General features: G+C 31.3%; 2 protein-coding genes across 4 annotated transcripts in view; one reads left to right on the forward strand and one right to left on the reverse strand.

Annotated features, from left to right (window-relative positions):
* The window catches only part of LOC125069870 (histone-lysine N-methyltransferase MECOM-like), a 111,188-nt gene extending 107,585 nt beyond the window's left edge, over positions 1 to 3,603 (reverse strand). For all 3 annotated transcript variants that reach the window (XM_047679470.1, XM_047679471.1, XM_047679469.1), the window contains exon 1: positions 3,230 to 3,603. In XM_047679470.1, the coding sequence (XP_047535426.1) occupies positions 3,230 to 3,269 (40 nt within the window). In that variant the 5' untranslated portion in view covers positions 3,270 to 3,603. The remainder of the gene's footprint in view (positions 1 to 3,229) is intronic.
* Positions 3,604 to 13,171: 9,568 nt separating this feature from the next.
* The window catches only part of LOC125069695 (protein gustavus), a 56,653-nt gene continuing 49,867 nt past the window's right edge, over positions 13,172 to 19,957 (forward strand). Inside the window, exon 1 of the mRNA XM_047679237.1 lies at positions 13,172 to 13,365. The gene's annotated coding sequence lies outside the window, so the exon portion shown is untranslated. The remainder of the gene's footprint in view (positions 13,366 to 19,957) is intronic.

Consider the following 19,957-nt stretch of genomic DNA (forward strand, 5'->3'; position numbering starts at 1 on the left):
TGTTCCATTTTAATTTTAATGACTAACTTTGTACTTTGAATTAAATCTTTAAAATATATTTATTATAATTAATTAATTCTATTAGTAAAATAATATCAGTTAAGAAATCCGTAGACGTAAATGAGCCTTTTCAGTTGCGGATTCATTTTAAGGGCTCCAGAGCCACCCCCCTCACCCAAAACATCTGAGTTCTTTCGTGTCAAATCTTGGTAATTATTATTTATATTAAACGTTTTAGCAATTATTACACTAACAAAAGAAAAACAATAGTTATAATTTGTGTTTTTTTTTTCATGTTTACTTTGCTAAAATCTACCTTTGCTAAAACTCCTCCCATACGACACTTCTGAATCCGCCACTGAGAACTTTGAGAAAACTAAAGAAGCGGCATCTTGGTTCTGGACTCTCCATTAATATGACGCACGCACAGACACGAAAGGTTACATTTCTATGGATATAGAACTAGAATCTTATAGTAAAGTTCCGACTCGTAATACAAACAACTGTTAAGAGGTAAAAATCAAACTACCAATTTGTATATTTTCATGTCAGTAGACCTTCACTACAGGTTTCTGAATGTTAAATTATTTTTTCCAGCGAATTTTAATTGATTGATTGTATAAGTATTCAATAACGGAAAGTAAATTTTATAAAATGACTGATTACATCAGAAGTTTTTTCGCATAAGTCATGTTTAACTGTCCATCGTAACATAAGGATTTCAATCAAAGCCAAAACAAGTAGACTTGCTTGAATTACGCAATAAAGCCATGTTTACAAAATTTTACTCAACGGAATGAAAATACCATGTTATTGTTCACAATCGTCTGTCAAATTGTTAACGGCGCGAACATAATGCTTTCACCTGTAATTTCTTATTTCACGTGCTATCGATTGAACAAATAGTTAGCCCACAAGTGCCTATTGAATGTTGAAACTCAATCTTAATTGTACCGGAAAACAATTTCCCACTACAATACCTAGTACCTTCATATAAACCGTTTTATCATGGTGCTATGCGCTACGCTTATACAAACATTTGTTGATTGAGAGCTTTCGCTGCGAATCGCAACAAAGGAAGTCCGAGGTATGAGCCGGTAATTTCTTCAATGCATAATATAAAGCTGAAAAGAACGAGTTGAGACGACGTTTCTTAATTTACGAGGGCGTTGTGTGGCGTGAGTGCTCGTCGTATCCGAGCGCCATCTGCAGGTAAGTTACGACGGCCGTGGAAGCACGCACCACGCACACATGCGCTCGCGCACGCACACCACGCCTCGCCGACTGTCCACCGGCCGAACAATCGATCGTAAATCAGCTTCGATAAAATTATAGGAGGGAACACAATGGATGTCGCCGTGCGACATCTGCGACGCATAACCTGCCCTCCTCCCACTGCAAAGAGTCCGCTTTCATGCGCCACCTGGCCGCTCCTACCACGTAACTCTCCGTCTCCGAGATAAAGTCCACATTCGCACGTGTACAGACAAGAAATGTTTATTTTGAGAAAGTCTCCACATGGAATAGTGGCATCTAAGGTGATCGGTTTTAAGGCCCTATTCGCTTACAGCTGTCTCTACTCTCGTAATTGCGAAATTCACGCTTCGTGGTGCGGTACAAAAATAAGATTATGGATTCTGCTGAGTTCCAACGTTATTATGATTCGAGGATCCGTCCATAGGTATGTCTGGGAACTTTACGACCGCTATTCCTGGAGGAATAAACCTCGGACTTATTGAATATTGTTTAGCTTATTTATGGAAGACAGCGATATTCTCCGGAAAACTTGTGTCGAGTTCAGTTGAAATCAAAAAATTGTGTATGCATTTTAACGTTTGTTTAAGTCACCAAACTAAAGCAAAACAAAAGTTTGTTTTTTTGGCATTACAACACAAGAGAGGTATCGATCGAATTACACAAAGGAATCTCGAATTGAATTTCACGACACTGGGAGATGAGATTGTATCCAAAGACATTTACGAAACTCGTGTGAACGTGATCTGACACTTAATGACATCACTAGACATAAGCATTACGAGTAAGTGAATAGACAATTACTAATACAAACGAACTCAATTTATTAATAAAATTCTATACCTATGATATGACAATTTTGGGATTTAGGCTTAGGACCTTTTAACAAAACAAAAAAAAAAAAAAACTACAAGATATGATCAATAACATCTAGAATTGTTACTAAATATATGTTTTTGTGTTTTAAAAAGACAAATAAATATTCCTCCGAGTACATACAGTATTCTTTCACGTTTATAATACATAAACATACTCGGCTATCGCGTTTCGAAACAGCTATTCTTGTTCCAGTTTAATGACAAACGATAAAACCGGTCAGATATTGTGAATATCAACATAATCAGTGAAATATTTTCATTTATTATCAACGTGGAAAGTTTTACACGTTCGATAGAGTTACGATCTCACCGCAGTAATAAATGCGGTCAAAAGTCGACGCACTAATTAATATTTAATGAGGTTAAATCGTAGACAATGGCAGCGAAGACAATGTTAAACAGGTAAAGGTACCTATTCAATTTTGTCATGTCATAAAAGGCAAGGAGATACTTTTTAAAACTATCTAATAGTTAAACGTATAAATAAAATAATTTTCATTTTGATTAAACGTAGATATGTTTTGCTTTCAACACATACTCATACATGTGTTGAAAATATTATAGCTCCTTTTTCTGAATTAATTATTTTAGAAATTCCCAATAAACTTTATAATTAAATTAAACAAATAAAGCGAAATTAAAATAATTTGAATGCTACTTTAATATTCAAAAATGACTTAATATAATGAAACTTCTCACTTGTATACAATACAGAAGCATTTCTGAATGGCACATAATGTAAATAAATAATGAAATTCCACCGTGCTCATCCAATGACAAGTGACAATGGAGGGAGCGTCCCTCCGAACAGCAAGTCAACATAAAATAAACTCTATTACTTAAGTATGCGGTATATTATAGCGCAACGGTTAACGGAGGATGGCCCTTGCTATCTTGTCAGGCGGGGGAGGCGTCAACCAATAGCAGAGCGCACAGAGCGCATCACACTGTCTTTATCTTTTGTACCTACTGCGCATCCTCATAAACAACAATTTCCCGTATACTGAACTTCAGTTACAATTTTTCAGTTTTCCAAATTGTAAAGTAGTTGTTGTCTTTTTACTGAAAATAAAAAAAACAATTGTTAAGTAACTCACCTTGGGCCTGTAACCGTCTTGCAACTGCTTTGGACCGCATCGCCTCCACCTCTTCGGTAAACAAGATATTGGCCGTAATTAGAAATCGATGACCCGGCTAAATTAGTTATTAAAAAGTTTACGCGGTTTTCAAATTTGGAACTTTTTCAGTGCGCGCGCGAGATTTGGTGAAGCGGGCGCAGTGTAGGTCGGGCGGGCGTCGGGGTCGTACGCTAGCTAGTCCTGCAGGATGGGTGCAGGAGTATGCGGCGCGAGGAGCGCGGCGTGTCACGCGAGCGGTCGACGGGACACTGCGTTCACGTGCTCCGCCGCACGGCGATCGCGGGGAAAGCGATTTTCACGCGGGAAACGCGATAGTGACCGCGCTGTCTCGACCCGCGGCCGCTCGACAACTGTCAGTAAAGACTTGAACGTTTCAGGCCGCCTCTACCACCCACACGCTTCGCAACTCGTTACTACTACCTTCAGTAGCCACCAACATTTCTTTTACATTGCGTGACACGTTTTATTGAAATAATTACAGCCAATGAGCTTCGAGACATAACCTTTGTCAACTACTAGCACGTACTTTCTCTTTCTTTAGGTAGATAAAACACTACTTTCCACAGCAAAATAGTAAAATCATACCTATTATAAATTCAATATTTAAAATAACATGTAATTCTAACCAAATAACAACGAATAATAAAAACAATAAATTAATGGCGATTGCCATGCAATTACAAATTTAAATACTTTTTTATTATGCGAATAAAAATTACTTTATATCTATCAAAAGTAAAATTTTCTTCTCTATTTTATAATAAAATTGTAACAAAGTAATGTATACCTACTAATAGGCTTAACTGGTTGTGTAGAGTTGAGAGAGCGACCGACTGCTAAGAAGGTTAAATAGAACCTTTGAAGGTTTTTGGTTGATAGGTACTTTTTTATAGGGGTAGATTAGTAGGTATTGTGCCCTAGTTTACTTGGAACACAAGATTGTATGAGAATCATTGAGGATTCCAAATGTGGAATGAAAATTATTAACCTATTATTCAAAAGTAATATCTCACTTTCTCTAACGTTTTAATAAAAGTACAAAAGTAAATTACAGTCACTTTTTTTCATTTGGAGGACCTTGGTGCTTTTTCCCTATGCTGATTGAATGCGGAATGAAAGATAAACATGTATAAAATTTTCATCGGACTCGTGCAGAGTTGTCATGGTGTTTTCTTTCTACGCCGAGACAAAACGAAACACAAACACTACTGAAAACGAACTGTAAACTGTACACAAAACGAACTGTAAACACAAATTAAGCGCATGAAATTATTGCTGTGTTTACCCTGACTTGAACCTGGAATCTTCGATTAAAATTCACGCCACTGGGCCATTTCCGCTTTTTTATATTCGATAGCTACATACCTATGTGTTACAGTCAAAACTCTTAATTATTAAAAACTACATTTGAATTAAAAAAAAAAAACAAGCGTCAATAATTTTGACAGAACAAGTTGGTCAAAAGAAGTTTTATTTGAAAATCATTGGTTATTAGTTCTTTTACCAATTAAAACTTCTTATTTTTTAACTAACGCTCTTAATAAAAACTACTTACCGCAAGAACAATAGTCAAAATCACTTTTCATTTTAGAATGTAAATAAAAATGTAATTACGTTTACTACACACTACATATTCATTCGTTCTTTACAACCTTTGGTATTACAATCAATACAAAAAAAAGTAAAAATACCTAACCTAATATAACCTTGTCCCTCCTTTCTGAAGGTCCACTGCGTAAATAGAGTATTTTTAAGACTAAATGTAAGAAAACTTCAGTAGGAATTAGTCAGTGAAAATTACTTTTAACCAGCTAAAGCTGGTTAAAAGTAATCTAAAGCTGAACAAAACTCTTTAAGGCTGTTATCGACTGTAATTTCAGTCAAAATTACTATTGCCAACATCCTCCGGTCATAGGTAAGGAGCTTTGACTGATCAAAAGTTACAAATAGATACTCTACAAATAAAAGTGTCAACTGAAAAATAAACAATTTATGCCTACTAAATACATACATTGTTGTATAAATTTTTTTTTTTTTTTTAATTTTTAGTTTACAATTATGTTGAGTATTTAATATCATATTTTGTGCATTTTTCTGAAATAAAAATACTGTTCTCTCTGACCCATAAAGGACCGTCAGCCGATAGCCACCAATTTTCTTTATTACTACCTTTACACTGTGAAAGAAGGACTACGATAACAACTACGACTGTGTCAGATTAAGTAACAATAAATAAATAATTAGACAATTACAAACAAGGCTTACACTATGTATTGTATGTTTTAATCAATTCTGTAATAATAATATTTTAATTTAAGTTATATTTGAATTGTATTGATAACATTGATATTAAATAAGAGGGTACTTTGACTTTTCTGTTCAATATTGTGAGTCACGTGATTCGTAGTGAGGCTTATATAAGTGATGGAAGCTCTGTACAGAACACGGTTCGATTTCGACTTTACTTTACTATTTACTCTTCCTGGAGCAGCAAGGTATTAACATTTGTGATATAGTAAATTGTTATTGCTTGTTAAATTATTGATAAATATATGAAGTGTCTTTTTGCAATTATCAATATACAAAGATAGTTTTATATATACAAAGTTAGTATAATTGTATTTAACTAACATGATCGTATTTTTGGATATTGAAAAAGAGTAACTACGAGTTTCTTGCCGGCTCTTCTCGGTAGAATCTACATTCTAAACCGGCGGTAGCTTTACTTTAAATAGTATGTTAATTCGATTACTACAGCTATTATAATGGCTAAATAAACTTTTGTGTTTCATATATAATCTTTTATTGTCTTATAACCTTCAAGTATAATAAAATAATAAAGAAATAGAAATTATTTATTAAGTCTAGTCTCTATATAAAAAAATCTAACAACTGCATATTCCTGCTAATAATTATACGTATTAGTACATTTAATATTATTAAATTATATGGAAAACACTTCTCACATACTTTAAATGGGTTAATAATAAAATTACACTACCTTTATTATTTCTTTTATTGACTAACGTGTACTGTGTAATGACTATATCAAGATTTCATGTAGTTAGGTACGAGAAAAGTTATGGTAATTGCCTACGCAACTCACAATTACATAATAATAATATAAGCCCGTATAAATACACGCTGGCATACGCAAATATTTTGCAAAAAATACCCATAATGTTAAAGACTGATATTACATCTGTTATGAATAAAAAATGAACTTAATTTTTTTTCTTTTTCTTGGCCAACTTCCCCAAGCCCATTTTTCTCTTCTTTATAATAATAAATAATTATATTTAATTTAATGCACAGCTCACATTAAATATCGCTTAATTTATTTAGGACTAATATAGAGACCCTAGTTTATTTTAATTTACTCCAATGAATTATGACTTAATTTATAATGAAACAGTTCTAACTATAGAACCAAAAATAATATTATCAGTAAGAGGACTTGTAAACTTCAATATTATTAAACTGACCAAATATTCTAACGCTATGCTTAGGAATATCTTGGCAATACTTATTATTTTTGTGTTCCGGTTTGAATGGTGAGAGAGTCAGTGTAACTACAAGCACAACGGATATAGAAAACATCTTAATTCCCAAGGTTGGTGGCGCATTAGCGCCAATGTTCGCCATTGTCTAGGGGCAGTGGTAGCCACGTACCATCAAAATCATATTATTAACTATAACTTAACGATGCAGAAAAATACGAGAAAAACGTGTAACTAGTTTTGAATATATAATATAAATACATAATTATAATCACTACATTCAATTCTTCTCTTCTTTTTCGTGTGCTTCATTACTGAAGGTCGTGCTTGTCCTGAAATCTACCGATGTGTCGACTAGTTTCCACCACACCACTCTGTCCTCAGCTATTCTCAGGGCAGTCAGAATATTGAGTCCCGTGATATTTTTAATCTGGTCGTACCAGCGGGTAGAGTCGACCGCGTGATCTTTTGCCTTCGGTTTTCCCTACTACAACCAGTTTATCCAGACTGTCCGGTTGTCATTCAATTAAACAACACTGAAACATCCTGTTTTTTCGTATGCGGGTTACCTGGACCCAGTCGTGGGATATCTCAAATATTTAAATATAATTAATTTAATGAAATATATATCTGGATTCTAGACCCATTATACATTGCAAGAAACGTACGTAGGAAACATTTTTCAATAATAAACTTAATACAATTAATAATCACATTTACGTTTAAAGGGATATTATAAATAAAATTATTACTAATTATTATAGATCATGTTTATTTTTTTTTAAATAATGATCATTCAAAACAATATCAGCCGTCAGATTTATACGTACAAATTGTTCTCAGAAGTGGTAAGGAAAGGCGAGGAAGCTCGACCGACTTCCCCCCGAGGGTGGAAGCCGTAAATATGATTATCAGCAGGGGAGGCGACACAACTAATCATATTCTCTGCAATTTACATAAATATTACCGTGTCACGTGACACGGACGGTCATTAAGGTGCCTTGGCCATTTTTTAATGAACCCCGATGTAGATATGAAAACAGAAGTCGCTTTGTCTTTTTTATGAGTGATTAATGTTTGTTGTATGCATATTCAAAAGCCTTTTTGGTTAAATGTTTGTTTCTTAAATATATTCAATGTAAATGTAGGAACACACCATTTAAATTTCCCACTGGTGGGCAAAGGCATTTGTGAAGACGCCTTAAAGCGTATTTCACCGCGCTTTCCCAGGCGTTTAGTGAAATATATTTAAATATTTATTGGATATTGTAATATATATATTTATATGGTATTTCGCTAAAAAGTATTTAATTCAATTTCTAGAACTTAAGTAACTCTTTACAAATGAAGAAACAATAATTGAATGAAACATTCGTATAGAAAGCTTTCAATTATAATTGCAATTTCATTACGTCTGAAGTTTGCATCTTTGTTAATAGCATTTATATAGCACCTTTGTTATATAAAACGAGACAAAATATATTTAAAAAAAAAAAACGTTTTTATCAATCAAAAACAAAAGAAGATCTTGGGCTTTCATCATAAAAGATAATCCAGATCTTTATGCTTCCTTATTTTCTTAGAAAACTTGATTGATTGCATTTACATTTTATATACTAACTTAATAAAATTACAGAAGAATGATGTCTATCCATAGATCACTAACTTATAATAACCATCTTCATGAGAAGAGATATATACCCATCAGTGAACATTTAAGAAAAAAAATTTACTTCACTTAAATTTGCTATAGCGTCCCTTGCGGCTTCATAAGCATAAAATTCAAACGTTATAAAATTTACCAAAATCCCAATAAGATATCTCCGAGTATATTAAAAAAGTCCAAAAACAACCAGTCGAATAAGACCCTGAAGAATAGAAACATGGAAATATAATAATATACAATTTTAATACATGTTAAAATTTACTATTAAATTTTAGTCTGAAAAAAAGATTTTTTTTATTACAATTATAATTCTTAAAATCTACTCTCAGGTTTAACTGTAATTGTTTAATGTGAATGATATAATCAATTCCTTTACGTTTCGGAATATAAATAGTTATAACACGAAATTATCTCCATTCACCTATACCAACATATAATAAATTCAATCTCCGAATCTTACCCCTTTCTAATTAGACCGCAAACATACCGAAACAAAAATAAATTATTAATTACAGGGACCTGAAGCGCAGACTTTGCCCTTCCTATTTAAGGGGCCAGATGTTAACAGACTCCGAACAAACCCCAAATATCTTGTAAACCACCCACCGAGTACCGTCCGACCACACCACATGCACAGGTGAGGCTAACACATACAACCGCAATCAAATAAATCTAAACTTAAATAATATGAATTTAAGATTCCATTTCAAATATCAACCGTCGCCCTTTTGTCTTTATCGACTGTAGAAACAGTTTCTTCCTTACATTACAGCGTAAGATTTATATTTGCATCCATAAAGACGGATGCAAATCGATCAAATGTTGTAAAACGAACTTAATTTTCTTAGATAGAAAGTGGACTTTCAAATGCTTATAGATGACGTTAAGTCTATTTTCTTCTCAGCGTCGTATGATATGATATCGAGGCGAGACAGAAAGGGACAGTAGAGCGCAGGCTCCTCGGCAGACGTCGCGGTCGCCATGGCAACACATCGATTCGCCGCACCCCTGCCCGATGCAGCCTCCACCCGTATCCAGGTCATTCGAAGTACACTGAAAACGACGTCAGATCTAATTAATTTTCTTTATGCATGCCTCCACAAGCTTCAACATATAATATGTGTTTAATATCGGGTGCACGGGAATCAATTATAAAATAATACAACTTCTTAAGAATTTACATGAATATTTGTCATTATCACGTAAACTTTAAGTAAAACTTGAAAATATAATTAAAACGTCCAGAAATTATATCTTAATAAATCAGGAAAACTTATTTTTGTGTTTTTATGCCAAATACACATGTATATATACATATAATATTTTTATATATTATATGTATATATACATGTGTATATAAAAAAAAATATAACTGAGCCTAATTAAAAACAAAATTATTTCTCAGTATAAATAATTTAGAATAATACCTTTGTACCAAATACCTATTTTTATAAGCCTTTTTTGAGGCTTCTTACAAAACGTATGCCGACGGGTTACAAATTAGGACCCAGAGTCAAAACACGCCTGATAACTCAGTTTTATTGCAATCAGTCTTAACACTGGCAATATAAAAAAATAGTTGAAATCTTATTTGAAACTGTTTTTTTTTCATAATGTATGCTATAATTTAAGATGGGTAATCAATTATTAAATATAAGAAAGCAACGATCTTCTTTTGTTTTTTACAACTAACATATACTTACCTATAAAAGCATCTATGTAATGTTATATAACAATTATAATTATTTCACATGTGTCATTAAAACCTTTAAAATCATCTTAGTCCTTCACATTTTGCGCTTATTAAAGTAAAACAAAGAGTATTTTACTTACATTTTGTAACGTAATTCTACTACACTTATACGTATTGTGAATATATGTATGTATGTATGTATTATTTTTAGAAAAGGAAAGAATTATTTCGAAGCGAGTTCAACCATGTGAAAAATCAGTATTTTTAAATCTAGAGATGAAAAGAAATCCTGAAAGTAAATGGCCGTGACGTAAGGGTACCAATTATTTTATTTTGAACAAAAATAAAATTATGTTTATTCTAAATAAGCAATTCTTAACAATAGCTTTTGTAATATATATTTCCGTTTATGTATTTTCGTAGTAAACTTTGATGTTTTAACGAAATGTCGACCCAATTCTTATCTCAAAGACACGTCAGAACCTCAGTAACTCAACAAAGGCAAGAGGCTGGACCTAATAAGGCCACTCGAGGAAACATGGCCGACTCTCCTCTCGCCCTTTCGGCTTCCTTTGACGTAACCAACAAAATGAGGCCAATTTGAAAAACCTACTGTAAGGTAACGTCAGCTATATAAATTGTTAAGGGGATGCATTTGATAACATTTTATTATATTCGATTGATATTATATCTTAGTTATGTTTTGGTAAATATAATATACCAAGATGTAACATTTTAAAATCAAATAAGTACTTACGTTGACAATAAAAAACGAAAGTTCATTTTAATTTTGAACTGTTTTGTGTGTTCTGAGGCAAAAATATTTCAATTTTAAAGGCCAGGAGTTTTACGGTTGACAGTTTTGAAAAATTAATAAGGCTTAAAATTAAATATCTTTAAAAATAAATCAATAAGCATAAATTGCCCTTTAAATTCATGAATTGTAAAAATAATTGAGCAATAGATTTATTAAGCTTCGCCTATGCTACGAGTATCTGTGGGTCAAGTTTTATATCAATTCACCCAAAAGAAAAAAGCTCAAAAAACTTCACACAATCTTATAATTTTAGTAATAATATCATCTGTTATTATTAGAATAATATCTAATTAGAATTTTACTTGGATTTGTGTAAGCCCACCTGGGTCATCATATATTCCACCGTTGCTGTATTTCGGTTTTAAGTGTGTCTAACTATAAACAAACGAAATAACATCTTTAACCCAAGGTTGGTGGCGCATTGGCGATGTAAGGGACGATTAATGTTTCTTGCAGTTCAATGTCTATAGGCGGTGGTTACCACTTACCATCAAGTGGCCCATTTGATAGTCTTCAGTAATATTAAATAAAATATATATTTGACTACTTATACGAATCAAATATTTTTTACAAATTTTAAAAGTTAATTTGTAACAAGCAGATCAAAGATATTATTTACTAATTATTACAATTTAATTAAAAACATATCGCATGTCAGTCAAGGCACAAAATACGTATTAAAACTTTTAAATGACTGTACGAATTTAGTTACAATATTCTAGAATAATCTATTACTTACTACAAGATCTACTTACAACGCATCTGTTTGTGAGTTAGTCGTGTCACATTAAATTATGTTTTATCTTCGTTCCCGGTAACATTAATTAAGCGTGAAATTGAGGTACACAAAAATTAAAATCGAAGTTTTCAGTGGGAGCGGAATAGAGGTCGTAAAATACTTAACAAACACATGCCATATGGATGGAGGATGAGTTAGATAACGTAAAAGTATAAGTAGGTATAACTATGTTTTTTTTAAATCGCTGCGATTTCTAATCGTGCTGTTAAACCTTACAAAACAAAACCTTACAAATCTCAAATGTAAAATAATAAATTCTTAAACTTCGAAAACATTTGAAACAACACACAATAACATTTTTGTCCTTACTACTCTACATGTTACCAATATTTTCAATATGATGTCTTAAAAGTATTAAGAGTTTAATGTAGTTCCTATTACCTGCTCGTACTGTGCTTATATTAAAGAAGGACAAAAATATTAATTCGAGACTAATTATTCTAACAAATATGTCTTATTAAATAATGTAATTTATTTTATTCAATTAATCTAATAAACAATTTTACTATCAGTTGAATATAATGCATAATAATAATTTATTTTGTTAAAATATCTTTGTTCATAATACAATACTGTTCCACTTAATTACATCTACGTACTTTAATTTTACTTCCAAAGTTGCGGTAACAGGTTTCGTAGTCGTTCAAAACGTCATTTATCTCAAATCCAAATGCACCGAATATCATAGATTATTCAAGCTCTCGACCAATTATATCGTATCAATTCGATGTCAAATGTTGTTTATTTGGCTTTTGTCCTCTTGTGGTTGGAATAGATTATAGTCACTACCGTCATTTACAGCGTAACCGGCCGCGGGGCAAGCATGCAAGACTTCGATTTGAAATTTGCGCCATCTCAGACTCCAAATGACGTCGATCTCGAGTATATCTCAAACGATATTCCAATTCGGCTCATATATTAACTAAATAAGTAGAAGTATGATATGTGTTTTTTTCTGTTTTGCTTTAATAAAAACAAGCCAAATCAAATTGCCTTAAATAGACGATTATATATAAGTATAATTTTAATTTAGTGCCATCTATGGATTGATAATTAAAACATTTTTTATAAGTTTTACTGTGTAAAGTAGCATCTATCAGATATTTATTGAACTATTTTAATACCAGCCATCACATATTTATTAAAATAAACTGTAGGTGGCGCTAGTCTTACAAAAATAAATAATACTTTTAATTTCTAGAAATATATTGTAATATTAATAATACAATATTTATAATATTTAATGAATATAAACTATTATTTATTTCTTTAATGAGAAAACAAATAATTAAACAATAAACAGTTGCCGAAATATTCAGTACGAGCATTCGAGTTTTGACTGCTTTACCGACTTCATGCTAATTGGACGCACGCGCTTCGCATATTATCCTTCTCTTTTTCTATTGGTTTGTTTTATGTCAAGCCCAAACCCTCGCTTGTATTATCCTGCTTGTGTATTTTATGTTAGCATTTAATTAATTGTAAAATATATTAAAAACTATCGTTTAATGGTAGGCATAGTAATTAAATTGTTTATAGTATTGTGATGATAAGTGCTGTGAATAACTGTACTCAGCGTCGGGAAACTAAAGCGGCATCGTGGAGTCACGAAAACGAAGGTAAAAAAACTTTTCATTGTTTCTACTGACGCTCTGACGCCAGAAAGAAAAATTGGAAATCGATTCGAATACTGCGTACAAGTATTAAAAGTTTGATTAATGCTATTACTATCCAATTAATTCTTTCTGATCTCATAAGTTTTATATTTATTGCTTATTTCGTAGTTTTATACGTAATCAATATGTATATCAACAATATAAGTAGAAGGTAAACATCGATGCCAACAGCGTGTTTCTTGTTTGAGTACTTTCAACTTTTTAACACAAATTCATTCGTACCTTCGTAACCTAGCCTTAAAGGTTTAATGCAAAATAGAAGGGAAGGTAAATAATTGAAAGTTATAGTTTTATTTATTTTTTAATATAAAAAATCTCTACGATAATTCATATATAATGTGAGAATTCAGTTTTACCATGAATAATTATTTTAAAAAGTAATTAGTTTAGTAAAAACATTCAATAAGATTTTTAATATATTAATGGAATTAAAACCTCCAACAGCTTCTTGTTTATTAAAATATAATTCATTTTATAAAATGTTTTATGGTCAACCATTTAGATTTGATTGTTTTCTTTTTTATTTAGTATGAAAATATCATATAATGTGTTAGGGTTTGGTAATATCTTATAAAATAATAAAATTATCTATGGTGTAATTTGGTACTGTTGTGTATTTGATTCTACATAAGAATCTTTTAAAATACATTATTGTTGAGGATTGAAAACTAAAAAATTTTTTTTAATTTCAATGCACATTTGTTACACCAATATAGCAACAATTTTGCATATTCTAACTTAAGGAAGTGTCTGAAAATATGAGCCAACCTTGATATACACGAGGTGTCTCCATCATTAACACAAAGATGGCCTTAACAGATTTCTTCATATAAATTGTATAGTTTTTGATTACCATCGCAAGTCAAAGCAATTGTATTTCATAGATATGTAGATATAGATTTAGGTAAGCAATAACTACCGACAATGGCAAGTTCTATATATATAATATTATATGAGTAACAATTTTTTGAACCGAACATGAGAAAATTATTCAAATTACAAAACAAACAACATTATTTATGGGAAATCAGTTGACATGGCTTACTTTAAGTTTAACAGATTTTTACATTTTTACTTTTTACAGCTAATAACAAAAAAAATTGATGAATAATTATTTTAAGAAAAAAAAACTCCTTTGAAATATATGTGTATGGATCAGTTGTAGTCACTTTTTTTTTAATAATTTAACTTTTTTTTCAGTTTTTTGTTATGAAATTAAATATGCTTGTTTACTGGAAGTATTGACATTAATATACTACATAATAAGTATAAATTATTGACAATTTGCTATAAACTCAACAAAAAAAGACAACAGAATGTCAATACAAAAAAAATACTCATTACAGAATGAGTAGTTTTATGTAAAAACTACCAAGAAATAAATAAAGTTAAACCCCATTTTATGTTATAACCATTCTTCGCAAGGAATGTGTAAGAGAACAAGATTAAAATATTACGCAACTATATATCATCATTTAGCAAAAAAATTGTGCGAAAAAGATTTTAGAGAAAAGTTTTTAATACACATTCGCAATTAACGCATTTTGGCTACGAGTTTAACACAGTGTTTAATGTTTCCGTAACGAAAATTTTATAACATATGTTCCGTCAGTGCGTCAAATGGTATACAGATACGTTCAAAGACCCTTTAGATGTGTACACAACATTATTGTATTCAGCCTACCTGCTCAAGTCCGCACCGGGAGCAAGTCGGCAAAAAAGCAAAAAGATAATTTAACGTTGAACCGAGTCTCGGATGAGAAAGAACAAAGGCTACAACTCTTACCTAGTTATAGCTAGTTATTTTACCTCCCGCAGGTGTAACTTGTTATCTGTTACCCGGAATTCTTTTATTCTTTCATTTCTTGATCCTCGTTGAACGTTTACAGCAAGAAAGTAACTTGTTACAACTTTTTTGTTACTAAACCTAGTTCGAAACAAAATAAATACTTTCTTCTCATTGTATTTTTAACTAACCATTTAGTTGTGAAGCGGCTTACGTATTCCCTTTTTGTGAATACATATATTATGTGATATTAAAACAATAAAGTAATTATATTTTAAATCAATGAGGAAGTAATGTTCTTTGTACGTATCTGCGATTTATTAATTTAATCGAAATTAGAATTGGATATAATTTGTCGGGCTTTATTGAGTTCATTAGCCTCGTGTATGCGAAAACCAACAAGCTCGGATAATAATTGCTTTAAATACCTATATTTAAATCGATTGTTAATCATGTTTAACCTTTATTCAGTCAACATTCTTTACAAAAATTTAACATATTCTATGATTATATTAATAAAACTAAATTGATAGTAGATGTTTTTCAAATTAATATTTGAATAAAATTATTATTATTATAAAATATTTTCAAATCATATATATTTTATTAATCTTAAACAAAAGACTATTTCAAACGAGTTCGAAGAAGAAAGGAAATCAACGTACGTTTCGTTTTACTTTAGGTACTTAAAACCCAGACTAAAATTTTTGTTTCACGAAGAACAATGTAAGTTCTTTAAAATGAAAACGAAACTTGGACCCTATAGCATGACATGATTTTATTAACTATACATATATATGTGTATATTATAGGTTTTATTGTAATGTGTGCAAGAGTGTTGTGTGTTTGGAGCCATGAAAAGGTTATGGATAACTTCTATTTTTATGTCAATAAGATAATTTGACTAATATAGAGCAATTTATAAATAGTTATATTACGCGTTATACGAATGTGCGTTCTCATGTGGATGTTAAGATATTCAAATACATGTCTGTACTAAATGACTTAAGTTATTAGTTTCAAAGCGACGGTCTATGTTCATCCGGTTACGATAAGAACAGTCATCACGTAAGCAAGTGACGGTCGCAAAAAATATGAGTGGTGGCATTCACCCGGCGCCCTTGAACCGACGACGGTCACCAGCACTCAGCTGGTACCTAAGTGCTAGGCCTTGAGTGTGTCTAGGACATTCAACCGACCGTTGAAATAGTTTTGAATTTCAATAACTGCCCTGAAGTGTTGTTATCTAAAAAGTATTTAGACAACGCAGATACCAAATACCAAAGAAATAAGCATGTAGTTCAAATTAGTCCTTAAAATTATATCTTTATATTCCAATAAATGTCTAAATCTAGGTACATAATATGAAATATTTCTGTCCTTTTATAACAATTTATATACGTTATTTTTTGCGATTTTAAAATCAGGAAACGTTGAATACTCGTATAATATACATAGATTTATAAAAACACGTTCTCAAGTTCGGCTTATCTGTGTTAAACATTGTTTATTTTACAGGGAAAAAACCGTACATTAAACTTTAAGCAACGCATATATTACGGATTAATCTAATTCACGGAATCGTACAATTTGTTCGCTGTGAAATGTTGAATTGTGTAACATCTATGTATCTATAAAAATAAATGTATGTCTGGATTGAGGTTACACAGTGAGACGCGACTAGTGAAGAAGCGTGAAGAGAGAGGTGTTTCGGAAATTTTATATAAATTTTACTATATCGAATTTTTTGTGTTTATTTTTGTTAATCTGTTTAGTCGGCCCATATATTTTGGAATCGGTTAAATAGTATGTTCTTTATATAATACAGTAATTTTAGTTCCGATTATTTGACACACAGAAATATGCATTATATGTAAGTTTATAAAATCCTGCTCTTGCAATTTTTAATTATTGATCTGGATATAATATGGACTTAGGTTCTTGATGTAAGTAATTTCCTATCTTCCTCACTGAATGTTTTGGTATAACATTATGACAAATCGACGCAGAAATGTTTCATATTGATAGTAGGTAAATAAAGTTCGGATAGATACGAATCGATTTGGTCCCCGATAAGAAACTGCGTTTTTGGACTGCAGCACATTAATGTTAAAAAAGGGGTCCAAGTTTAATTAAATTCATATCTGCCTATATGTCTATGGTATAGCGGCACGTAATAGTAGAACATCTAAAAAAACCTCTTCTAAGTCAATTTGCTCATAATTATTGCTTCTATTAATATGATTTAAAATTACTTCTATCGATTGAGTATATTTTTAATAAAGTATTTATATATAATAATATGTAATATGTATAACTAAATATGTATATATTGTAGACAAAGAATAAGTATTAAGGTTTAAAAAAAAGAAAACGATTTTTCAATGGCATAGTCTACCTTTTGAATATCAAAGCTCTAGGTGTTTATTGTTTTCACAACGTTTCAGAACAAGACATCGCATCACAGACAGAGCATCAGTGTTAGTTACCCCTACCTACCCAATTACCCCTTTCGAAGAATCGTCAATACAGAGTAACCATGGCGGCAGACGTTGGCCGTCATGTTTCCTAGCCAAAATTAACCCTGTTAACATATTACCAGTTCTCTTAGCTAACTTAAGGTGACGTGTACAGTCAAATCGAATCGCTTTTTTACTATAGGTACTATATAATCAATCGAACTCCACTGCTGCAAGTTGGCCTTCTCCAATTCCCGATTCTCCGCTTTGTTCACCCAGTCAGCCACCCGACAGCTTCTTCAGATCATCTGATATCTGATTTTTCTTCAAAGATACTCAAAGTACAATATAATACAGTATGTAAAGTCCCCATAGCACGCTCAGTAACCTTGAATTAGTGGACTTGTATGTACATAGTAGGTACGTTATAGAAGGTAAAACACATGGTTAAAAAACTATGTATTAGCAAAGTATTATGATAACTTTTTGCAATTTACAAATTACATCATCGTTTACCCCTTACCCATCGGTTACACTTCCAAGGTATGATCGTTTTAAATTAATAATTTAATTTGTAAGTAATTGATTATAATTATATTCCATTAATTACAAATTAATTTGTTTATATTTCTTAATGTAATATATATATTATATTCTTGAAACGAAAAAGTTTTGCTATTTGGAGGTTAGAATAAATGATGAAAACTGAAATGTATGTTACTCACAGATTATCGGATGGAAATCTGTTTCTAAAAATAAAAAATTTAAATTAATAAACATAGGCAACAAAAACAAATAGGCTCATTTGAATTCTTGAGTTAATCGCGAATCACTTTACATGGTCGTAACACCAATTTATTAATCTCGCTTCGCTGACAAGGCGGACAATTAATGATCAATTGTAACAATGAGTATGAATGGTAAACAATCGGTGCGGGTACTCGTACTCGGTATCCAATATGACTCCATGGACACGTTTCCGTCTGTAGCGTTTGAGAATATGTCGCTTTTTGACGATGATTAATTAATACCCATACCTACGCCGTTTTTAAATGGCGTATTTTTAAACATACGCGTCAGTGTTGCTACCGCATTAACTGAAATAATTTTACATTTGTCAACGAATTTTGAATCGTTCTCTCTGATTCCATTTATTTGGGGTTCGCACCGTGTGTGTGCATAAATGTAAACAACGGCTTTTTGTTTACATTTCAATATTTTGTGATTGACTTAATTGAGTTTGATTTGTTTTTATTTTTAAAATCATAATACTATGAATAAACTTGTCATCTAAAATTTTTATCACTTTTGATAACTAATAAATAAAATCGAACAGGAATATTCAATATATGTTATTTTTAATGGTTCGACACGCTAAGTGGTTATTGATAGAATAGTTGCGTTGTATAATAAAATATGAACGAGCAAGTTCGAACATAATCGTAATTATTGATACTTCTGCTTATGTAAATCGAAAAGGTTATCAAATAAATGAGATGAAAAGCGTACATTGTAATATAAATAATAATTTACGCTTTAAACGTAATTACTTTATGTAAAACTACTAATAACATAATCTTATATTTATCTTTGGTGTTTTATATTTGACGTTGTGTTTTAACATAGCTTTCCTTGGAATAATATGTAGTTATCACTAGCCAATAGGATTACCAGAAATTATATTTTATAAAACTTTACACGTAGACAAGATAACTTTTGACCATTGCAATTATTTGATGTACCTATACCAATTTAATGTGTAGTACTAAGTATGGTTCTTTTTATATCGTCGTTTTTATTTTTTATTTAACAAGATATATTATTAGTCATATGTAAGTTTGACATTCAATGACAGTGAAAAAAAATAGAATATCGTTATAATTCAACATTTGAATTAAACCATTAATCATGTCTCTTAGGGACAGTATGTCTCACAGTGATGTAGGTATGATTTAACATACATTTGTCTCAGTGCAGACACATTAATATTCTCTACATTAAACTCTATTATATAAAAGGATCTAACAAGACTGAAATCCAGGAAAGCAACACTCACTGTTACTGAAAATAAGATAATAGCTTAAGACAAATATATTAAGACCTCAGTATTAAGTGCGGTTTTTAGTTTTTGTAATATTTATAATTATTTCGTAAGCGTGTGTCACTCAACTTTTCTTAAGCGACTGGATCGATGTTGAATGTATTTTCTAGAAGTTTGGTCACTACTTACTACGCATAATAATATCACCTGTTTCTCAAGTCACACGTCTCCCTATTATTATACTGTACT

Source organism: Vanessa atalanta, chromosome 16 (assembly GCF_905147765.1).
Source record: "Vanessa atalanta chromosome 16, ilVanAtal1.2, whole genome shotgun sequence".
NCBI classification, from domain to species: Eukaryota; Metazoa; Arthropoda; class Insecta; order Lepidoptera; family Nymphalidae; genus Vanessa; species Vanessa atalanta.